The sequence below is a fragment of the Cordyceps javanica genome, chromosome 1 (genome assembly GCF_051103115.1).
Source record: "Cordyceps javanica chromosome 1, complete sequence".
Classification (NCBI taxonomy): Eukaryota; Fungi; Ascomycota; class Sordariomycetes; order Hypocreales; family Cordycipitaceae; genus Cordyceps; species Cordyceps javanica.
This window is the reverse complement of record NC_139295.1, coordinates 4,013,984-4,037,348: the sequence shown is the minus strand read 5'-3', so window position 1 is coordinate 4,037,348 and position 23,365 is coordinate 4,013,984. Positions and strand designations below refer to the sequence as shown.

The 23,365-nt window shown below is 52.6% G+C and overlaps 8 protein-coding genes across 8 annotated transcripts; 5 read left to right on the top strand and 3 right to left on the bottom strand.

Moving 5' to 3' along the window:
* Positions 1-254: 254 nt before the first annotated feature.
* Positions 255-2,789, top strand: V2A60_001214 (decapping enzyme complex catalytic subunit; the record flags this gene model as incomplete). Its single annotated transcript, XM_083252576.1, has 2 exons — positions 255-285; positions 346-2,789. The coding sequence occupies 2 exons, from the start codon at positions 255-257 to the stop codon at positions 2,787-2,789; spliced, it is 2,475 nt and encodes an 824-aa protein (XP_083108702.1).
* Positions 2,790-6,264: 3,475 nt separating this feature from the next.
* On the top strand, positions 6,265-7,159 carry V2A60_001213 (uncharacterized protein; the record flags this gene model as incomplete). Its single annotated transcript, XM_083252575.1, has 2 exons — positions 6,265-6,403; positions 6,465-7,159. The coding sequence occupies 2 exons, from the start codon at positions 6,265-6,267 to the stop codon at positions 7,157-7,159; spliced, it is 834 nt and encodes a 277-aa protein (XP_083108701.1).
* A 611-nt stretch (positions 7,160-7,770) lies between these two features.
* V2A60_001212 (WD-repeat containing protein SWD2) lies at positions 7,771-9,045 on the bottom strand (the record flags this gene model as incomplete). The annotated part of the gene is made up of 3 exons (XM_083252574.1): positions 7,771-8,549; positions 8,608-8,842; positions 8,923-9,045. 3 exons carry the CDS (start codon positions 9,043-9,045, stop codon positions 7,771-7,773), a joined length of 1,137 nt encoding a protein of 378 aa, XP_083108700.1.
* Positions 9,046-10,326: 1,281 nt separating this feature from the next.
* V2A60_001211 (mitochondrial carrier domain-containing protein) lies at positions 10,327-11,442 on the top strand (the record flags this gene model as incomplete). Its single annotated transcript, XM_083252573.1, has 3 exons — positions 10,327-10,343; positions 10,461-11,137; positions 11,198-11,442. 3 exons carry the CDS (start codon positions 10,327-10,329, stop codon positions 11,440-11,442), a joined length of 939 nt encoding a protein of 312 aa, XP_083108699.1.
* A 336-nt stretch (positions 11,443-11,778) lies between these two features.
* Positions 11,779-12,828, bottom strand: V2A60_001210 (uncharacterized protein; the record flags this gene model as incomplete). Its single annotated transcript, XM_083252572.1, has 1 exon — positions 11,779-12,828. One exon carries the CDS (start codon positions 12,826-12,828, stop codon positions 11,779-11,781), a length of 1,050 nt encoding a protein of 349 aa, XP_083108698.1.
* A 2,726-nt stretch (positions 12,829-15,554) lies between these two features.
* V2A60_001209 (PH domain-containing protein) lies at positions 15,555-16,808 on the top strand (the record flags this gene model as incomplete). The annotated part of the gene is made up of 2 exons (XM_083252571.1): positions 15,555-15,737; positions 15,804-16,808. The coding sequence occupies 2 exons, from the start codon at positions 15,555-15,557 to the stop codon at positions 16,806-16,808; spliced, it is 1,188 nt and encodes a 395-aa protein (XP_083108697.1).
* A 1,902-nt stretch (positions 16,809-18,710) lies between these two features.
* V2A60_001208 (uncharacterized protein) lies at positions 18,711-19,955 on the top strand (the record flags this gene model as incomplete). The annotated part of the gene is made up of 1 exon (XM_083252570.1): positions 18,711-19,955. The coding sequence occupies one exon, from the start codon at positions 18,711-18,713 to the stop codon at positions 19,953-19,955; it is 1,245 nt and encodes a 414-aa protein (XP_083108696.1).
* Positions 19,956-20,417: 462 nt separating this feature from the next.
* On the bottom strand, positions 20,418-21,571 carry V2A60_001207 (uncharacterized protein; the record flags this gene model as incomplete). Its single annotated transcript, XM_083252569.1, has 3 exons — positions 20,418-21,227; positions 21,296-21,439; positions 21,512-21,571. 3 exons carry the CDS (start codon positions 21,569-21,571, stop codon positions 20,418-20,420), a joined length of 1,014 nt encoding a protein of 337 aa, XP_083108695.1.
* Between the last annotated feature and the right edge of the window lie 1,794 nt (positions 21,572-23,365).

The window sequence follows — 23,365 nt, the reverse complement described above, 5'->3', positions numbered from 1 at the left end:
TTTGATTTTTTCCCTCTTTAGAGTTGCTTTTTTACTCCTCGTGAGTGCGCATGTCCGCCTGAAAGCTGCAAGGAAGAGGTATAGCTTCACCGCCACAGTTGGGCTGGAGTATTCCATGTGTGGCTGACGCACTGTTGCCCAACGACCTAGCTCTAGCACCATCCACGAGGCTGCACAGCCACAATTGTTGCACCTGTTTAGCCCAAAGCTCCAGGTCCGACGACATGCCTCATCTCCAACTACCACACCCAACGATGGCCGGCCCCCAAATGCAGCTGGAAGATTGTGAGAATTGTTGTCGTGAATCTTCTGTCGCTCGTCCTAGCTAACATGGTTTCTTTGCAGGGCTTGATGACCTCTGCGTGAGGTTCATCATCAACCTTCCGCAAGAAGACTTGTCATCTGTCGAGCGAATATGCTTCCAAGTCGAAGAAGCCCAATGGTTCTACGAGGACTTTATCCGACCCCTCGACCCCTCCCTCCCATCAATGACCCTGCGCACATTCTGTCTGCGCATATTTCAACACTGTCCACTCCTAGCATCTTTTTCTGTCGAAAACCACCTGGCCGCGTTTGAAGTCTTTCTCCAGTACAAGACACGAATTCCGGTCCGTGGCGCCATCCTGCTCAACCATGACATGGACTCAGTTGTACTTGTCAAAGGCTGGAAGAAGGGTGCCAACTGGAGCTTTCCCCGCGGCAAAATCAACAAGGATGAGGACGACCTGGATTGCGCCGTACGCGAGGTCTACGAAGAGACTGGCATGGACCTACGCGCCCATGGGCTCGTGCCCACTACCGGCAAGCCGAAATATATCGAAATTGCAATGCGTGAGCAACAGCTGCGACTTTACGTCTTTCGTGACGTCCCAATGGACTATAATTTTCAACCGCAGACGCGCAAAGAAATCAGCAAGATACAATGGTACAAACTGTCCGAGCTTCCGACGTTCCGAAAAAAGAACGTGCAAAATCCAAACGAACCTGTAGTCGGTGCAAACAAATTTTACATGGTCGCACCATTTCTCGTACCGCTCAAGAAATGGGTTACCGCTCAAAAGCGACAAGAGGAGAAGCGCGTGGCCAGTCTGCAATACCATGCACCCCACGCCCAGCTTTCCGTCGACGAAGGCCATACCGAGGATGAAATATATGTGACGGATCACGGCGCAAACTATCTTCAGCAGCCCACCTCTATTGCTAGCCTAGATGGAGCCACGAAAGAGCTGCAGCGTCTCCTGAAAATGCAACCACCAACGCAAGGCTTGCAGCCCGCCATGACTCAAGAAGACAAGGGTAGCGCTCTTTTGTCCATTCTACAGTCGAACGATTCTTCCGTGCCGTCAACTTCTCTGCAGCATGGTGTAGCGATTCCACATGCACCGCAAGACGTTGCCATCGCCAACCCGCCTCAACCTCAGGACCTTCACTACAACAACGACCAGCAGCCGCAACCCATGTCTTTACACATGAGCTTACCACAACAGCTACCACCGTTCTCTCTCCCCCATGCCGCCGACAACGTTACACAACAGAAGTTCCAGGAGCAGCAGCAGTATCCTATCCATCCTGCACTACATGGCCATCCCGGCGTCCCGCACCACCAGTCTCAGAAATCGATTCCCCTTGTTCACCCGCAGCCACTCCCGCCCCAAGTCCAGCGCGCCATGTTCAACAATAGTGTGTTCCAGGAAGCTGTCGCAAAGGGCAATGCTGGCGTGTCTCCTTCTCCATATTCGCAGTGGCAACAGCCTAGCGTATCTCAAGCCAACGCTCCTCCACAGCAGCAGCAACGAGTGCCCCCGATGCAGCTCACAGGACAATCCATGGCAATCCTCAATGCTTTCAAGAGAGCGCCCTCGGGATCTCAGCAGCCTCCTATGCAGCAACAGGAGCAACAACATTTGCAAGGCGTTAAAACGCTCAACACTGTTGGTCCTGCTGGTCAGAACCTTCCGCCGCCGCCGCCGTACAGCCAGTATCCAGCGCAACAGCACCGGCGTGCTCCCCAGGGTGCTGTCCCTAACCAGGCGATGCCATATCAAGACCAATTCAGCTCGAGCATGCAGCCTCAGCAGCCACCCGTTGACATGACAAATCCACCTCACATCGCCACCGACCAGCACCGCAATACTCTGCTCGGCATATTCAAAAAAGCAGGTCCGTCGTCTCCTGTCCAACAGCCGCCTTCTCCGTTAGGGTTCATTCCCGAGCTCTCGTCACCATCGCAGCGTAAGCCATCATCCGGTACGCCACCCGTTGAGCTCGGCATAAGCAACCTGTCTATTCAACCGCCACTCAATAGCGGTCACGGGCAGCACCCACCGCAGCCGAGCCCTCCCCAGCACCGCTCCAACAGCCGCACCGCTGCACCGTATGGCGGCATACCCTCGCCTTATGGCTTGCACGCCCCGCTGAACCACCAGCCCCAGCAGCCTTCTCCTCTGGCGCAGCACTCAGCCCCCGCTGGTACCGATCAGAAGCAACAGCTACTGTCCCTTTTTGGTGCTGGTGCCGGTGCCGGCAGGGTGGTCGGCGGTCAGCCGGCGGCCCCGCAGCTGCAAGCCCGGTCCCCTCTTGGCAGCAACATCCATGAGATGGGCAACGGAAACCCCACGCCGCGCGAAGTCTCAGGTTCGCGAATCGCGTCGCTTTCATCCACTGTCGTGCCCGGCGAGCCTGGTTCGGGTACCGTCTCGCGTCGCGGCAGCCAAACGCCAATTTCGCCAGCTGACGAGAGCTTTCTGCTTGGATATCTGCAATCTGTCACTAAAACCGCGTCACGATGAGCTCTTCAGGCTATCAATCGCGTCTTTGATAGTGCACTCTTTATTTTCGCCGATTTCATGTTGCTGTCGTGTTTTTTTTTTTGTTAACGGAAATATCAGCCTGGGTGTTATCATTACTCTGCAACAAGCTCAACCAATTGTTAAAAAGGGAACGCGCAAGAAACTCTGCATTTGTACGGCCCTTATTCATGAATTTCTCGTGCTTTTCGTTATTATTGTTACTGCATGAGGTGAGAGATGTAATTACAAACTAGGTTTTTAGTGGTCATTTGGTCGGATAAATTGGGCAGCGACAGGTTTATATACCATGGAAGGACGGGAACTCGTCATGGAAATAGGGTTGGGGATGGAGGAGCCGGATTCTCACTAGCCATTATCAGCTCAGCAGCAGTTTGTAATAGCTAACGACATACCAACAGTACTTTTTACACAATCTATCTTGGTAAATGCGATGCGTCTTACGTCTAGCAATTGTGGAACTCTTTTGCCCGATCCAGTCTTCGCAATTTTGAGATGCTTCAGCCTAGTTATCCTGCTCTCTGTTGACATCCAATAACGAGAATCTGTTGGTGTTGGCTTTTGCCAGGTCCACAGGTGTATGCACCGATGTTTTGGATTTCAGTTCGGCTAGAGATTGCATGCATTCGTCTGGAGCCCACTCAATGCGTGATCCTCTGTACGGACTGTAGACTGCGGTTAGTGTCGCCTCATCATCAAGAGAGGAGGGCCTACAAGCGACTCATCATGCAGGTGCGCGCAAAGCTCGCGGCAGTAATGGAATTTATGCCAATGTAGCAGTCTAGCCCCGAAAACTCAATACCGATGACCGAAAGGTTGTGAATATGTTCGAGATCGGCACGAATAGAGTCTGCCGTGATTCGCCGATCGTAGTGACGCACCACAAGATTTCGGGATGCACCACCGCGCAGCTGCTGACATACGTATGGTGCTAGGATAAACTGGCGAGGGCTCCATGTAACGCTAATCTAAAATTGGTGTAAGTCAAGGCATCAAACGATGATCGGGACGACTTGGCATACGACGGATCCTCGGATGCAGACGCCGGTTTCTTGAGCATAGTTATAGTACTTCCATGAATGTTCACCATGAACAAATGATACTACTGCCTGCATTTTCTTGATATTGAGGTATATATCCACGATTGGGCCGCCACGGACAACTGAAACTATATCGGCAAGTGAGGTCTGAGGAGGCAAATTACCGAGTTGTAATGTTCTTCTTGCGTTCGGTTCGTACGAGTGCCGCGTAGCGACAACAGATGCTGGATCATTCGGACTCAAAGACCCTTGATCATTCGAGCTAATAGACTCGACGAAGAATTCAGATTCGCTGCCATTCTCCGAAGCAATAAGACCACTCTGCGTATTGACAACGAAAACGGACCCGCCGGCTGAGTATGATCCGCCACGATAATTTACGATGGTACTGGTTCGTGATGAGTCTGCATATCCATCATCGGGACTGACGTGACTATTAAGTGAATCGTTTTCGTGATTTCCCGGACCATAGTTTTTGCTCAAGATCTAATGCACGCCTTAGGATGCATCAAGCACAAGTCTAATCAATACTCTACCTCAATAGCGTCTGCGTCTATACCCCCTCGAATAAGATGTTGACAGAGATTCTCTGCAAAAAGATTAGTTGGGGGAGTTTGATGATCAGATTCCACTCATCCGTTTAGCACTTGCCATATTTCGATGCCACTATCAGAAGCCGGTCATATTCACTGCGATCAATTCGAATCTGGGAACGATGCAGAGGCAAAGACATGGTTTTGGAGTGGGAATTGGAAAGTCGGACTTGAAAAGGACAGAGACACGACCCAATCAATGCCCAACGCAAACATGAACGGTAGAGAAGCTGCAAGGTGAAGAGCGCCTCACGTGCCTGGCAAGCAAGTGACTGGGCTATATACTAGCAGCAAATTGACTTCGCATCCACCGAGAGAGAGTGCAATGTGCTTAAATATGCTCAGGTCAAAATGTGCTGGTACAGCCAGAGAACACATTAGGAAATCTGGGATTTTTGGAATTTTGTCGCTTGCGTATAATTTGAGATGCAGCGCTGATGCACTATGCTAGAGTAGAGTACTAGTAGATACCTACTGCGCTGCACGGGTACGGCCATGCGTCTAATAATAGGTACCTAGCATCCCGGCATCCTAGCAGGCGAGTGGATTACCTACTTGGCCTAGACCTAAGTAGGTACGGAGTATCCGTAATGTGCCCCCAATCGCGCTGGTTCAGGGAGAGGTTCGTGCTAAGTACCTACCCGCTGTGCTCAGTACTGGAGGTACCTGATTGGCTTTGTTGCCCTCGACGGCTGCCATATCCATTGACTGCTCAGTGCTACCTACTCAGCTGGTACATTGCACTCAGGTAACTAGCCGCCTAAAACAAAGCACCCTCAGTTGGTATGTTAGTCAAGCATCATGTCACTTTGGGAGCCAAAGATCCAGTCATGGACCAAAGTCGCATACTCGATTTCAGAAGAAACAAGATCGCAACAAATGTGATCTGATTAGAAAATCAAGGTACAGCTGTGATGCAAGGACAAGTCAACAAAAAGGAAAACACGAGATCACGTGGCGTATGTGGCGCGGAATACGATGTCAAGGCAACCCACAGCGTGCACAGGCAGCAGGGTGCTGGGAGACCACTAAAATAAGCAACATTGTCAATTATGGTAGCACGTAAGGTAGGTATCCGTAGTACTTACTCAGTACCTACCTACCTACCTTAGTATTTACCTAAGTACCTACCATGCCAAGTACAGGTACCCAGCTGCCAGCCCTTGAGACATGTACTTGCCTGCCAACTGTCAACCTGCCTCTGTAGGTATGTTGCTTAGTAATCTGTACACTTGCCCATTGTCACACCAACGATTCTTGAAAGCCTGCCCACATACTGGTGCTAGCCTGCTAGGTACGGATACATAGCCAAATAAGTAGCCAGCCAGCCAGCCCCCTGGCCGCTTGACTCCGCCCCTTTGTCTTTTGCTAGGATCCATGAGATCGTCCCTTTTTTTCCGTTTCCCACTCTTTCCTTTTCAACTCTCTTGTAACCCTCTGCCTTGCTTGATTAATGCCACCGACTCTCGCTTCCGACTGCTCCTCTGAATTCTTCTTTGCCTTTTCTACGACTCTCGCTTCATCATCATCTTTTACTTCTTCTTCGATTCTTTCGCCGCCTTTCGATAGATTCTCGCTCGTTGTCCCGTTCTACCGACGTGCCACCCCCAACGTTACTGGCCGCCTCCACCGTTGAAACCTTGCCGTCCGGCGCTGTCCTGTTTGAAACGCTTATACTCCCGCGTCTACGTGTCTGATCTTTTTTTTTTCCCACGCCACTCAGCTGTTTTCGCTTCTGGGACTGCTGTTTTTTTCCCAGAGCGGACCTTGAGTATCTTGCGTCAGCCCTTCACCCTTATCCTCACGACCGGCTTATCCGTCACCATGCGTCCTGCTGTGGCATTGATGCAACTGGCTCTGGCCATCTCGTCTGTTGCTCCGGTGGTTTCCGCTTGGCCCAAATGGCTTCCCGAGCGCGAGGCCCTCATTGTCCGGGCTGATAGCGACAATGATAGTGCTACCCGTAAGACTGCCCTCAATCGACCCCAAGCACTGAATTGCACAGCTGCTAACTACTGACTTAGCCACTCCCACCGCAACAGGCAGCGCCTCGAAGGAGTCCAATTCCAAGGAAACGGGAAAGACGACGGGCAACCTAAACACGGCCGTAGCCACGGCCACTTCCAAGTCTGGATCTGGAAGCAAGACCAAGGGTACATCAACGCCGACCCATACAACTTTCGCCCCGGACTCGCCAGTCGGTGGCGTCAGCATGATTGTGCCCGACAACAAGGGTCTCGGTACTGCTTTGTACAGGATCAGCGACTACGTCACCTTCAGCTGGAACTACACGTCCCTACAGGCCACCCCCACCGCTATCGATGTTCTTGCTAGCTGCTCTGCCGCTCGTGCCACATGGACCCTAACTGCCAACATGACCTTCGCTACTTCTGTCGAATACGTATGGAACACCAAGGATCAAGCCAATGACGCGAAGCAGCCTCTACTCACGGAGCAGTACAGCCTCATCGTCAAAGATTCCGCTAAATCATCCGATGACCCACCCGAGCCCGGCTACTTGGGCTTCAGTTCAGCGCTCTCCTTTGGCCTGTATGCCGGCAAGCCCTACCAGAACTTGAGCACGTGGACTTGCCCCGGCTGCCACGCCAACGCTGCCTCCTCTCTTATTCATAACCAGGCAATCAAGTTTGCCGTGACCATGAGCATTGCTACGGTGCTTGGTTTCACTTGGTTCGTTGCGGGCTTGGGCATCAACTGATGAGACGATAGCCAACGTGGCTACAATCAAGTTCATCTTCCCGTTTTTTTTTTCTTTTTTTCCATCCCCTTCTAATATCTCGTCTTATTTGTTCTTGTTTCAGTTCGGATCACCACACTTTTTTTTGGATATGAATTATATTGAACAGCGGTAACTTGTTTTGTGGCGTTTCTGCTAGAGCCTGGACTGTTTGTTGTGGGGAATTTGTTCTGAGTATTCAGTGTTTCTGCATTGGGCATGTTCGATGACTCGCGTTTTAGTTCCCAGGAAATTCCCAAGGGCAAGAAAACATATGGAGCATTGTATATAATGGCGTTTTGGACAAGAAATGGTTTATCTATCATGATTGTGTAGTGCACTGACATGATGTCTATTCAACGCATCACTTTTTTGGCTATTTGCGAATTTGTTGATATTGACACCGTAGTCAAAGCAATCAATATTCCTTGAAGGATCCTAGGGTATTTAATACCGATTTTTTTCCCGCCGTCAAAAAGAAAGATGAATAACACGAAGATGGAAGTAGATCATGACGCCATTTAACCATTCGCAGCTGCGTAATGATGTTTTTTTTTTGTTTCTTTGCTTTTCTTGACTCCTTTTTGTCCTCATCAGGCATGAGGGTCCGGTAGCCAAAACAATAGATCCGTGTCCGCAGTCGCAAAGAAATTGAACCGCGGGTTAAATGCAACCACGGCCGCCTCACGTTTGTCTGGAAGCGTCGACGTCGGCTCCAAGTTCTTGTCAGGGGATGATGGCTTGAGCGTGTCCCACACTATTACATCCTGCCGGGAGCCGCTGATCACGAAGCGGCCATCCGGCGCGAAGCAGCAGTCACCGCTGCTTTCGTACTCGCCGCCGCTGTTGGCACCACTCATACCACCCTCGCCCACAGCCAGCCTACGGGTTCCGCCGCCCGGGCGGCGCAGGTACGCCTTGAGCGTGCCCTCAAAGGCGTCGAACAAAAAGTGGCCCATGCCGCGCGTTCCCAGCAGGAGTGACTTGCCGTCATTGGAGAACTCGAGCTTGGTCCAGCCGCGGACGACGTGATTGGGATCGATAGCGTGGCACTTCTCGACCACGTCCACCGTGGTAAATGGAGCTTTGTCATAGTGGCGCACGTCGTAGAGCAGAATGGAGCCGGAGCTCGGGCAACCCACGGCGAAGACTGTGCCCGACGGGTCATAGGCAGCCAAGTAAGGGGAGCGCAGGAGGAGCTGGCCCTGCCAGTTCTTGGTCTGTGTGTCCCACAGGCGCACGGTGTTGTCCTGTGAGCATGATATGAAGTTGTCGCTACCGGGGTGTACGGCAAGTGAAGTGACGGGGCCATCATGACCTTCGAAGTAGCGGATAAAGGAGTTGTCGTGTGTGGCGAGATATCGAATGGCATCTGATTTGAACGGTCAGGGCATGTTCAAGAGGTCAACTAGGTAGTGGCAGCATCGTACTATTCTGCTTGGTGCTGGCGTAGATGATGCTGGAGCTAGTATGTGTGAATTTTGCCAGCTTCACACCATACTTCTTGCTCACAAGACTCTTTTCGTGTCTCCCTTCTCTGACATTATATATTTGTAGCGTCTCGTCGCTGGCTGACGTCATGAGCAGCTCGCCGTCGTCGTTATAGTCTATCGAAAGTACTTGGGGCGGTTGGCGGGGGTCTTTGGCATCTTCGCGGCGGAGAAGCTACAGCCGCGCTCAATTCGTAAGCCACAGCGCGACATTGTAGTGTCTATCTGCGGTGTAGATCCCGATTGATCACGTACCTTGGTCGGACGAAACGAATACATGACGTCGGTGAGGTTGGAAACCGGCGCTGTCGACCGGGAAATGTTGAGTGACGTTCCATCACGTTCCGGTCGGTCAATATCCATGGGTGTGGACGACATGATGTCTGTGTGGGGAGACTTGATCTCGGGAAGTGGTTGATCACAGATGTGCTCGCCTCACCTAGGACGGCTGAACAGCGACATGGAAATCAAAATTACTGATTTGGAGCTCTAGTACGGATAGAGTAGGATACCGCGAGCGAGGTGGAGCACAGCACTGTTAACGCGTCGGCACGACTACTTACATGTGTGGCTACCCTATATCTCACGGTACATTTTTGGTTTCGTGACATGTTGCGAGTTCTTTGTTGTGCGGCTCTTTCTCGGGGGGGTCGTCAGAATACTTCAACCTTCTCTTGATGTTTTGCCGGCTTAGTTCGCTATTATGACACTGACACTGCGCGATGGGCTACATGATTTTATAGATCTACCGCAGGGGACTGAGCGCTTCACTTTAATTCACCTCAGCGGCTATCAAGAGGACGCGAGTATTCAGCCACGAACATTCAAAGATCGTAATTATTCGATCGAGAGCGCAGCCAGATATGTATCCGATGCCCACATGCCGCAAACTCGCTTGACACGGATCGAAGTTCGTTATTGTGGCCATGGACAGCTTTTTCGGTAGGAACACTGCGTGCAGTTGTGTCGGGCATACTTGTGTGCCAACCTTCACTGAAACCCATATCAAGATTGATCTGACATCTACTCGACTGCTTGGTCAAACGCTTGGTCAATTTAGTCGAATCCGACGGCTGTACGGCGCGGCTTATCCGTTTAACTCAAGCCTCTTCTACCCGACAGACTCTGGCCGGACACTGTGGGGACCTCCTGGTGTATTTTCCTCCCAATAACAGCGCAACCGGACGAACCTTGTTGCAGTGGTTGCATCGGGTAGTTGCCCATAGGGCCAACCTGTAATCCACTGCGGCCGACGTCGGCACAACCTGCCAGGGCTAGCCACGAGTGTGCCCCAGAAGTCGATCGCCCTCAGAAACCCAAAGCGCGACAGCTTTAAAGTTGCTTGTTACACCTTAGTTATTGCCGAGACGACGACAGCTTGTCGCAAATCAGCGGCCACCAGAGTGTATGTGTCTCCCTCCATGCAGATGCTGAACAGTATAATGCCGCGACTACCGTCTCGAGCTCCGGCACTGGTACCAAGACGGAAGGGGAAGCCGTGGAAAGCCGACCGGCTAGATTGATAGCATCACGGGCTAACTGGACATCGCAGCCTCAGCAGTATAGGAGCCTACGTGCGTAATACAACCAACGCACCGCCGGACGTATCAGTGGCTGCAATTCGCCTTTGAATTCACTGACTTATCCGATTCCGTGGCCATGTCCACCACAGCCGGGTAAGTCAACCCGCCGTTCGCGGGACCGACCGCACCGCCTTTCCCACGTCGATACAAAACAGCCACGAGGCCTGAGCCGCGGAAGCGATAAAAAAAACTGACCAGAACGTCATTTAGCGCCTTTATCGCCGGTGGCATAGCGGCGTGCGGCGCCGTGACCGCCACACATCCGTTTGAGACTGTCAAAATTCGGATGCAGCTGCAAGGCGAACTGCAGACCAAAGGACACCAGCCACATCACTACCGCGGGCCGCTACACGGTGTAGGTGTCATTGTCAAGAATGAGGGTGTCCGTGGCATCTACCGGGGAATCGGCTGCGCCTACGTCTACCAGATCCTGCTCAACGGCTGCCGCCTGGGGTTCTACGACCCGATGCGCCAAGGGCTAGCCACGCTGTTTCTGAAGGATGGCGCCGCCCAGAACCTCGGCATCAACATGTTTTGCGGTGCCGCCTCCGGTGTCATCGGCGCCGCGGCCGGCTCACCCTTCTTCCTCGTCAAGACTCGTCTCCAGAGCTACTCGCCGTTCCTGCCCGTCGGCACCCAGCACACGTACAAGAACGCACTCGACGGCCTGTCGCAAATCTACCGAGGCGAGGGCATCCGTGGCTTATACAGAGGTGTCGGCGCGGCTATGATTCGCACAGGTTTCGGCAGCTCCGTCCAGCTGCCCACTTACTTTTTCGCTAAGAGACGGCTGATGCGCCATGCCGGCATGGAGGAGGGCCCTGCGCTGCATCTCGCGAGTAGTGCTGTCAGTGGATTCGTTGTGTGCTGCTTCATGCACCCCCCTGGTATGCTTATGAGAATTTCTCTGGCCGTAGTTGGGAAAGAAGAAGCTAATTCATACATAGATACCATCATGTCGCGCCTGTATAACCAGAATGGCAACCTTTACAAGGGTGTCCTCGACTGCTTGGGCAAGACGATTCGCACCGAGGGTGTCTTCGCCATTTACAAAGGATTCTTGCCTCACCTGGCCCGTATCCTGCCGCATACGATTCTCACGCTGTCTCTGGCCGAGCAGACCAACAAGCTGATGCGCAAAGTTGAGGGTCGCATCCTGCCCATGCTGGAAAAGGATACGAACCGCTTATAATCTTTGAGAGCGTCTTTCTAATATTTCGTCTTGGATAGTGCACTGCACCCAGCTGTTTCTCTATACATATATACTGTTTCTTCCACTAGATGGAGGGTTTTTTTTTCTACTTGCAGATAGATTATGGGACAATGTTTTAGACGGGAATGCGTGGGTGGGCATTTTAGAGTACGTTGAGCATTCCTGGAGTTTAAAAGAAGAAGAGGGTTGAATTTTCCAATACTAGATGTCAATTTGGTCAACTTGGTTGACATTGTTCGAACTTGCTTATCAGATGCTTATTCGCCGTGGTCTCCTGAAATTGCCCCTTTTAGTACCTACCGCATTATCGAGTGCTTAGCCACTGACAGATCTTCGACAGCCATAGCACAGCTTGCCCTTATGATTCTCAGCTGCCGAGTCGCCAGAGTCCTGACCCAGGTCGCCCGCCCAGCGGTCGTCGCCGGACTCGTCGAGCGTCATGCCGCAAAGCCGGCAAAAGGCGCTGCCTGCCACGCGATCCAGCTTACCCGTGGTGCGGACCACGTTGGCCACGATACCGGAGTACGGGCCTTCGACACCGTCAAAGTACCGCTGCATCACTTCCTCGATGCTGAGGTCTCTGTGCGAGACGACGGAGCTGCTGCCCGCGATGCTGTCCATCTCGCCCAGCTGCTTCATCTCCGCGAGAATCGGCACCAGGTCCATGTACCCAACGAGCTCGTTCTTGAGAACCTCACGCAGCGGGTAGTATACGGGAAAGGCAACGCGTGCCGTCTCGTTGCCATCAGCGTCGTACTCACATAGCGTCTGGACACCGTCGCCAACCTGGCCCGGTACGGAGAAGCCGCGCCCATTGGCTACCTCGGCGAGGGTCAGTGCCGCGAGAGCCGATGTGCTGTGGCCGAGGAGCACAACGGAGTAGTCTCGCGCGCGGGCCGTGTCTATCAAGACGTGGCGGACGAGCTGTCGCAGGATGTCGGCGCGGGATGTGACGGAAGGGAGGGCGTCGAACAGGCGGCGCAACTTCTCGGTGTCGCTTGTGCCGTCTCCATCAACGCTATCTGGTGCTTGACCCGCGGGTAGCAGCGTCGACCAGTCCACCGTCCTGAGCGCCATGGCCCTGCTAAGATGCACGCAGTCAAACGAGACATGCGGGTACCGCTGGCGGTACTTGGCCAGCAAACGCTGCGCGGGCGTGTCGTGGCTCTCCGCAGGCATGACGGCCAGGTTCGTGTCGACATGGACAATGAGTGGCTCGAAGGCGCTCGACGACTGCTTGGCGGCGTGGTGCCGGGCGCTGTCGTCGAGCATCTGCGTCAAGCAGGTCGAGGAGACGCCAAATGAGAGGCCGGCAAGATATCGCCGCGGCGCCAGCTCCGCAGACGTGCGGATCTCCTTGTGCATGGTGCCTATGCTCTTCCGGGCCTTACCGACTACATGTTCGATGTAGCAGTCGCTGTACGCAATCGATTAGCGTGGGGTTCTGGTTGGAAATATGTGTACATTTGTGATGGTGAATGATGACCAAATGGAGGCGCATACCGGCATGTGGCAAGATTTCGCAGCTTGTATGGAGCATTTTCAGCTTTGCATCGCTTGCAGGGTTGTGACGTGTGAGCAGCAGTCATTTGGGGTGTAAATTTGTATTTAGTGTCAAAGCACTCGCATTTCTGTTCAGTACGAGTTGCTTGTAGCAGTCGTAATGAGTTTTCAATGAGGCTTCAAGAGTTGGTGGGAAAAAAATAGCCCACTTTGCCCCTCCATGCGGGTTGTCCAGATCGGGCAATGCTGAACTGTACAAATTAATAAGTCGTTGGTAGATACGTACTATGTATCTGCAGATAGTCACGACAAATATAGTTACCATCAATTTTTTGCAAGCATCATTTGGAATCCTTTACTATTTAAAGTGTGGCCAAGTTGTCTGCCATACTTTTTCGTCATTCACCGCGCCTTCCGCACTCCCTGTAAATAACCATATGCCCGATACACTGGTCGGCGCGCCCCGATGGTGCTTGCGCGTCGACACCCGAGGGTACCGTAGCTGATGCGGCCGGAGATTACGATTTTTTCCATTCCCGCAGTATCGTATTATTGACTGAGAGAATGAGGATATTTTTGTAATTCCCGTCTACACAGCCTGGCTACAACGGTGTTAGGCTGGTTTCACAGTCGTGTGAGTGACTGACTAAGATGAGGTACGTGACATTTGCGGCATTGGAGTGTATGTAGGCGAGGCACGGCACCTCGGCCGCCCGGCCGGCTTGTTCTTTTGATAGGTTCCTATGAGTAGTAGCCTAAAACACAGGACGGCGTAGAGACAGGCAAAACTCAAGAGATCTGGGTTCAGAGGCAGGGGCGAGCACGAGGACGAGACGTAAGTATTGAAAGCGGACAAAAGGCGCAGCCCGAGTTGCCATGGCGTGGTTCTAGGTAAGTACCTACCTAGGTAGGGTAGATAAGGTAGTAACCATGGTGAACCGTCATGGCTGCAACGCTAATTACCACTGCACTCTACTATTTTCTGTTCTACATTTCAGCGGCTTCATCAGCACTCAAATCTAGCAAACTCTGTCTGTCAGCATGACGTCAAATGTTGAACCCTGTGCATTTGGTTGGCAGCCTGGCTCTGGCCCGATCAGCAAGTTGTCAGCCTCGGAGAGGAAGGCTTTTGGGCGCGCCATGGAGGAATTTCAGTGGAGTATTACAGTGCATGTGGCCAGTTTTTGGCGCAAAGTTAGTGGCTGTGGCGGGCTTCCGTGCCCCCATGTCCCCTCCCTGTTCCTCTTTGCTCCTGCAGGTACCTCTCTAGTGGGTCTCAGGTAGCCGCATGCGATTTCACCATACAATTGCCCTGAATTGCTGCTGAGAGATACCTCTACGAAGACACTGTCTGTACTTGGGTAGGTACCTACCTAGGTATACCAGGTAGGCGCGTACGGCGCGCCAACTGGAACTCCTCTATAAGGGCCTTGAAACCCACCAACCACGACCACCAAACCACTCGCTCTCGGCCAGCCTCTGCCAACCATTCCTCGCAACCTGCAGACAACGCGATACCATCACTGAAACAGACCATTCCGAGCCCATCAGGCCACCCGTCACGGCCCAGGCACGGGTTGAGAACCACTGCATTCACATTTGCGCGCGCACCAAGACCGTCTCTCCCTCGATAACCACCCTGCGCCACGGCCATAAAGAAACCCCTACTGGCCCATCGCAAACACATCGTGCATGAGCAGCCCCATCGCTCAGAGTTCAGGCCCAAGACCCTGCCTTGCTCGAACTTGCTAGGGTTTATTATTAGTTCTGCCACAGAGTGCGATGCTTTTCAGCACAATCTTGCATCAAACACACCCCACGCAATCTCCCACGGGTGCCATTCTGTACTGAGTAATGGCCCTTCTCCTGAGCTAAGGTACCTAGGCTAGATCATCTGTTACTACCTACGGTTTAAGCAAACGAATTGGACTGACAGCCAGAGGAGAAGACGAGAAGAAAAGAAAACAGAGAAGAAGCAACAGAAGTCAATCACTAAGATCAAAAAGGAAAATCGCCGCATTCAGCTTTTTTCCAGCCAGTTCTTTCTTCCTGTGCCGAGCAAGAGACGCCCATTGATTTCTCTGCATCCCTCCTCTCCCTACTCTCGACGAACACAAATACCAATTGCTCTTCCTGCTCAATTCATCCCTGGCAGCCTATCACCAGTCACATCACCTGGAGAAGTATTTCAAGCCACCAGAGCACGTCCACGCCTACCTAGGTGGTCGACATCAAGCACCTGGCCTCCCCCCCGAGAGTTCGCACCAGCAGCCGCCCACGCCGCCACCGAGGCATATGGCGCTCGCAGATCCTATCGATATACGTCGACGATCGTGCCCCTGACACTGCATTTCCCCTTCTTTCGAAAGAGACCTCTGCGTCGTCAGCGATTCGGCTTTTCCGCTCTTGTTTTGTCCTTTACACATTTTCTACTCTCATGATACGACCCTGCAAAAGCCAACGCACTGGTCTGCTTTCCTCTGCCACCCCCGACCTTTGTTCATTAACCAGCCTGGCCTTCAACACCAAACTGCAACGCGCTCCATCGTATCTTTCGCACGCCGTTTCTCATATCCCTCTGAGGCACAATGACAGAAGTTGCGGCCTTGGCCGTGCCACAACAGCTCTCGATCGGCCCGGACGTGACAACTCCGCGACCGCGACAAAATAGCCGGTTAAATCTCGACACCTCGCTCGTCAGTAGCAACGGCTGCTTCGAGTTCGATCGTGTTATTAAATGCGGCTATGTGGAGAAGCGCACCAAAACAAAGGTACGCACGCTGCTTGCCCCTTCGCTGCCCCAATACTCTTCCAAAACATTCTAACTCTCTCTGTAGCAATGGAAGCCGGTCTATCTCGTCCTGCGCCCTGACTACTTGTCCATGTATAAGAACGAAAAGGAAACAAAGCTACGCTATCAAATACACCTTGCCGACCTTAACGCAGTCACTCTTCTGAAGGACCCCAAACAGAAGCGCCAAAACGTTTTTGGCCTCTTCTCGCCCTCGAAGAACTTTCACTTACAGGCTCGCTCACTACAGGACGCACGCGAGTGGGTAGACCTGATACGGAAGGACGCACGCCTTGAGGAGGAAGAGGAGGAAATGTTTCTCGCCAGCCCCCTCGCCCGAACCGTCTCCCCGACCGCGCCCTGCGCCATACCACCCAAAGGACTCACCAACATTGACGAGCAAATAAACATCATACCGGAGCGATTTCTCTCGAGTTCGCCTGAAGCATTTGGTCCTCCCGCACCCGGGTTCCTGGGCAACCGCGACAGCTCTATCGTCGACTCCTCGGGCGGCGAGATCGCTTCCCACTCAGACATGTCCGACACCGACTTTCAGCGCATCCGTGGAGGCTCTATGGAGAGCCAGCTGTTCCCAGGGCAGATTGAGGTCGGTTCGATACCACCCAGCACTGGCTTGCCCTACCGTCCGACCGGCCAGCGCTCCGCAAGTCAGGTCAGCGTCGCCAACCAGGAACAAGAGCTTGACCGTGTCGTCTGGCAGGGCTGGCTGTGGCAGCTCAAGAGCAAAGGCGGCGTGAAGCAGTGGAAGGATGTTTGGGGAGTCCTGCGCCGGCGCAATTTGATTCTGTACAAGGACGAGTCTGAATATCTTGCACAGTGGATCGTGCAGCTCTCCGTCATAGTCGACGTCGTCGATATTGACCCTATTAACAAGAGCAAAGAGAATTGCCTGCAAATCATTACTGAGGAGAAGAGCTTCAAATTTTGCGCCCGGGACGAAGAGTCCCTCGTACAATTTATCGGTGCTCTCAAGAGCCTGATCTCAAAACGAAAGGCGCTCGAGTCAAGGCTTGCGGCCTCGTATTCCTAATTATTTACTCGGAGACACGGCTTGCTCGGCCACCATGCCAAGCTATCCATTTTCTCTTTTCCTCCTCGACGGCATAGAGTTCGTTTTTATACGTATCTGTTCTGTTAACCCATTTTGCCATCACAACTTTGACGATTTTAACGACTTCGAGCGGGTAGCGACTTTTTTTTTATCCTTCTTTCTTTCGCCGCCCTGAGCTTTTGCCTTTGTTTCGTTGCGACGGTCACTTTTCCGGCTGGTCCCTGATATATATAATATACATTTTTAGATAGTTCATGGCCCCTCTATGTTCCTTCCTTGTCCTGGCGAATGGCGAAGAGGTAACCAAAACAGATGGAATCTGTATCATTGTCATTTTTCTCCCTGGGTACTCGCTGGTTTTACCTCTCTCTCTTTATATGGTGTACCAAGAGTCGTGCATGTCAGGCTCTTTTTTTTCTCTAGCTCCCTTTGGAGATCTTTCAATATATGCCTTCGGACTAACTGGTCATTTTATGATTGTCTCGACTACTGTACAATTGTGATACCTAGGGTGGGCATCATATATTCTCGGTTTAACAGGTGTTGAACGTATCCTCTTTTCCATACACAATCCAGTGTGGTGCAGCATGTGATCTAAAATAACTACTTTTGGCGTGAGCAATACAGCGCGTATAGCAAGCCCACTCAACAAAGTTTTAGAAATGTCTGTATTCATCTAAAAATCAAAGCCTGTCGAAATCCGGGTCTTCAAGAGTACCGGGCTCTTCGCTGATGTGTTGCCAGCACTCCGTATTCTGTAGTCTGGTTGGAGACGGGTGTGACCCAGTCCACATGGCTGACCAGGTAGTGGCTACTATCCATCCCGTGGCTAGTCCAGGGGCTTTTGTAGTATGATATCCGGGCATCAAGAATTGAAATCATGGAGCTGCAGCCAGGAGAGCACTGACGCCTCGATAAAATACCATGGCGCATGGTTTAGCCAAATTAGCCGATTGACAGGGTTGGTCTCAGCATATTGAATGCTCTCCAGTGTTGGCTGTCCTGAGCGCCAAACCGAGGTATTGCAGTCTCCTTGTCGGCCCTTTTTTTGCTTAGCCGACTTGGCCTACTCTTCAGCCACCAGGCTCGCCCCCCACTGAAGCTTATATTCCTTCCCGCATCGAGTGAATGAAGGATGAATCGAATGGGGAATTTAAACGATGCCGAGCGAAAAGTGCCGAGCCACTCCCGCCACCTCTCCACCGATTGACAATCCTTCATCGGCTCAAAACCCATAACAGGCAATAGGCTTCTGCAACAGCTCGAGCGTCCTGCCCCACAACAGGGACGTCCTCGTTTCCCGGGGGCCTTTGTAAAGCCAGTCAAGAGCAAGGTCTCCTCCTTTGTACTACGATGACCTGCTAGCCTGCAACTCGTAGGGGGTTATACTCTGGACAACCTCCCTGTGATGCTGCGTCTATCTATACAATGCAGTCAAGTTGGTCACACCTCGGGAAATCAGTAGATTTATTATCACTGATTGCGAAACCAGTCACTTGCGTCCCGCAAATGTCAGGTACGACACCACCTCTCCCGACCGTGTGTGTATCGATCTCGCCGTGCACCAGACTCGAGTCCTGCTCACATGGCTGCAACCTCACTAGCACATGGACGGACCCTCAGGCAGCTGACAGGTGGCGCAAGTTGCCGCAACCCTGCTGCTCCTGCATCGTTGCATCTGTAACTTATCGAACAGGAGTGCGAGTGGTTGGACTATGGAGAAGCACACGGTCGCTACTTATAAGAGACCCAGCCTCATCGCCAGTGATGGATCAAGCATCATATCTAAAGACGAGCCACCGTAACGGTATTTTCACCCGCTAAGCCGAGTTGCTTTCTGCGCCTCGTATCCTCGACCTAGAGCAAGCTTCGTCTCTCGCCATGAAGCTGGTCACCACGCTGGCCCTTGCTGGCCTCGCGATGCCGTCGCTCGCCGCCGATAAGCCCAAGGTGCCTCTGCACTCGTCAAGCCGCTGGATTTTGGGCAGCGATGACCAGCGTGTCAAGCTCCGGTGCATCAATTGGGCCGGCCATCTCGAGGCCAATGTACCCGAGGGCCTGCACAAGCAGCCCGTCGATTACATTGCCAGCTGGATCGCCTCTAATGGCTTCAACTGCGTGCGCCTGACCTACTCCATCGACATGGCACTTAACCCGAGTCTTCCCGTCGAGCAGTCATTTCGCGCCGCCGCTGCCGCCACCGGCGCAGACGAGGCAGGACTGATGGCCCTGCACCACGCCATTGTCGATAAGAACCCTTTGCTCGCCAACGCTACCGTTATCGAGGCCTTTGACGCCGTACAGGCGGCGCTCTGGGATCATGGCGTCATGACCATTCTAGACAACCACGTCTCCAAGGCGTCGTGGTGCTGTAACCTTGACGACGGCAACGGCTGGTGGTCCGATGCCCCGGGCTACCTCGATGCCAACTCACGCTTCTTCGACCACCACAAGTGGCTCGATGGACTCCGGGCCATGGCCACCTGGGCCCACGGCAAGCCTGGTATTGTCGGCATGTCGCTGCGCAACGAGCTCCGCGCTCACGTCACCCAGTTCCCCTCCGCCACTGGTGTCTGGAGGGACAACATGCCCGCGGCCGCCAAGGTCGTGCACGGCGCCAACCCGGACGTGCTGGTCATCATCGGCGGTCTCAACGGCGGCACCGACCTGACGCCCCTCCGTGACCGCAAGCTCGACACCTCAGCCTGGCCCGGCAAGAACGTCTGGGAAGCGCACGCGTACAGCTTCACCATCACGACACCCGACCTCGGCTCCTGCAGTATCCGCAAGGTCAATTACGGCCTGCTGTTTGGCTTTGTCCTCGAGCAGAACAAGGACAACACCGGGCCCCTCTTCCTCTCCGAGTTTGGTGTTGGCATGACGGGCGGCGACAAGGACGGCCTGAACGACAAGGATAGCAGCTACCTATCGTGCCTGCGCGAGTATATGGAGGGCAACGACGCCGACTGGTCCCTCTGGGCTATCCAGGGCACGTATTATGTCCGCGATGGCAAGGTCGATGCCGAGGAGACGTGGGGTGCCATCGACCATGACTGGAAAGACTGGAGAAACGCCAGATTCGAGGGTATGCTCGGCAAGATGCCCGAGTTGACACAATCTCCTTGAGTGATCAGCGCGAGATTATAAGACAATGCAGATGACCTTGACAGATATTAACGGCAATTTACGAACCATGCTTGGGGAGTGTTCACAAGGCCAAAGTCGGAGTCGGGTAGAACATGTGACGTACTGAGATTCAGTATACATCGCAGAAATGGGACAAGATAGTACATTCAAGTTATGCCGCTCATACAACAAGCGGATACTTCACCAGCATTCAACCATGCAATCGACGCCGACTACACCACGGCCGCCTGAAGACCGAGGCACACAATTCCAACATTCAGCTTTCCAGACGTTAAGAAGGCCACACCGTAGAAACTCCAGCTTTCATCGCAAAAAAAAAAGAGAAAGAAAAAAGATAGGACGTAGAAAGACTCCTGAGCACCTAGTTTCCAATGCAAGTTCCAGAAAATAAAAGAAGAAAAACTGTTCCAACGCCACGCAGAAAAAAGTGAACGCAATATATCAGGAGGTGCCGTCCTTATTCTCGAGGCCAAAGAAAGCAGCATCGAAATCCTCATTGCTCATCAGCTCAAATGTGCCGTCGCGGTCATTCATTAGATCATCAAATGTATCCTCGCCCATGCCGCCGCCGCCGCCGCCGCCGCTTCCGCCTCCACTGCCGCCAAGGCTGAAATCAAAGTCCATGCCATCAGCCTGACTAGCATCATTGGCGAAAAATTCGTCAAAGTTGGACTCGTTCATGTTGCCGTTGTCCTTGACAGGTTCTGTCTTGGTCGCTTCGGTCGTCGCAGTGGCCGCAGCCTCAACGTTGCTGTTGCTGGTATTGGCCGGCTGGCCATTGGCAGGCAGCAGATTGTCCAGCGATAGCATGGTGTCGTTGGGTGCAAAGGATGAAATATCTGAAGAGCTAGCGGCAGTCGTAGTTTTGACATCCACGCCATTACTAGGCGCGAGTGAGAATTGCATATCGGTAAAGTTGGAGTCGGTCATCATGGGCGCCTCTGGCGCAGTGGCAGGTTCTATTTTGACGACATTACGCTTCGTAACGTTGTTAGTAAAGAGCGTGTTATCCTCCGTCTTGACTGCAATGTTGCCATTTGTCATGTTGCCGGCGTCCATGACTGGAAAAGGCGCGAGAACGGGTTTAGTATGGGCTAAGGTCGAAGGCGGAGGCGAGGATTCGACGTCAATAGAAATGGGCTCCTTCGTTTGCGATTCGATAGGAAGAGCGGGATGCAATTGTTGCTGGCCCGTGGACTGATCGGCCTGGAGCTGATTGAGATCGCGCAGGATGACAGACTTGGCTTTCATCTAGGTGAGGGCAGTTAGTTTCGCCGTACAGCGAAACGATGGCGGGGGCCAGGTATCGTTGAACATACAATATCACCTTCTATGTCATCAAGAGCCTTGTGGAAGGCGTCGATCGTGAGAGGCAGTTTTGATTGTGACATGCCTTGAGGCAGCGCAAGATTGCCTTGGCTATCCCTTCTGGATGCGCGCAAAGCTTTGCCGGTTTGCACAAGCTAGAAGACACGTCAGGTCCGGCCGAGAGACTGCTTGAAAGTTGCATCACAGAATCCAGTATGTATACGTACGACGTCGTTGAGAAGAGTTTGTAGTGCATCCAAGGGGTCCCTTGGCTTCGGCGCGGCCATGGTGGCGGTTTGGAGTCGCAAACGACAAGGCTGGGGTGTGCCAATGAGAACCGGAGGGGGGTGGAGGAGCCGGACGGAGCGCTATGCAGGCGAAAAGAGCACTATGTAGGCATGAGAGGGTGGTGGCAATGCACGCAAGGTGATTGTGCAGGAAGCAGAAGGAGGAAATCTGGCGATGGGGACAAAGGGCTAAGTTGAAAGTTGGGAGGCACGATGGTCGTGCGCCATAGGGAGAGGGAAGCGTGCTAATGGGTAGAAGAAGCGACATCCGGCTGGGCTGGCGGTCCTCGCTTTGGTAGCGCCCAGCAAGCACAGCCGCCCACACACAGTGGCCGTTCGTTGTGTTATGACCCCTTCTGGGGCTCTGACGCCTAAAGTACACCATTTTTCGAGCGCTTTGTGGGGAGCAAGGATCGCTGGAACGTCAAACTGCACCCGTTCAAACCCTGTAAGTAAGTAGCTCTGTTTGCCTTGTTCTAATAGTATCGCGCGGTCCAAGCAAATTGGTTCTCGCCGAAACAACGCCGCACCTTTGACGTTTTGATCACATCGGCACGAGTGATGACGATGCTAAGATAATCTCTCATGGCACAAGCGCTGCATTCATAGTCAGCAATAAGGAACTCAACAGATCCAAGATATTACAGCCAGTCAGCCGGCCAGCCGACTACGGGCACATGCTAACAATCAATGACGACACTGCAACATCCTCTCTACCTATAGGGGTGACGATGTCATGTCAGTATGCGAATAAAGAAAATCCCACCGAGCCGTGATTGACAGAGTCATGACTTTGGTCTTATTATCGAAGCCATCAGAATCTGGCCTTTGCCATCTACGTGCCCTGAGATGCATTCATGCGCTCATTAATGTGCTCTTCCGGCTCGTCTGCTAACCGGCATCTAATGCCAACACTGAGGGCAAAGCCTTGCTCACACTACTGGTACTGGTACAAAGGCTTTTGCCCCACGCCGCTTTCCGCAATAATAAGTGGGTATAGTGACAATGATTGTGAGGTTGTGTCAGCGACGAGGACCTGGGACAGCTTGAGAGAATCGCGCAATCTAAGTAGCAGCGGGAGTTCGAATACTCTGTGGAATTTAAGGTGTAGAGAGACTATTGACGAAGGACCATGCGAACGTATTAGACGCAGACGCAGAGGTGAATCCGGCCCATCTCCAGGGGGAGCGTTGTCCTAGATATGACTGGATTTGGACGGGTGGCGCCGTGTTGGAGGGTGCAAATTGTGTCTGATATTTGATTGTGATTATGATTTATCTGGGATTTTCGTCTCTTAATTAATATGAGTAGTTGGAGAATGGCGGATTATTGTACCGGAATAGCAGCTCATACCCGTGCAGGTAAGAAAAGCGGCTCGGTATCCGGCAGAGCCTTCTGCTGCGATCTAGTCCAAGAATTGAGGATGATATCGTGACTAGTTTCTATATGTAATTCACACGTGTCCGGTCATTATCTGTGTCATTTGTGTCAATGGCCACATTTACCTTCGCACCTATTCCTTTGGCATAATCTGCTAAAGTTGTTGCTAAGTCTGTTCTGAGCCTCTCTCAGCTGCTATTTGCAGTGCTACGAAAAACCAGAATTGCCATAGAGTAGCAGCGTAGAAGTATAGAAGAACAGGACAAATTAGCGTACAGCTGATTGAATATCGAGATCTCTGCTTTGTTCTGTTGTTATTTTGGACTCGAAAAGACATTTGCTACCTAGTTGCCACTGAACACACCAAGTAAATTAGCCGGATTTTCCCCGATAGCGTACGCCGGCGCAGCCATT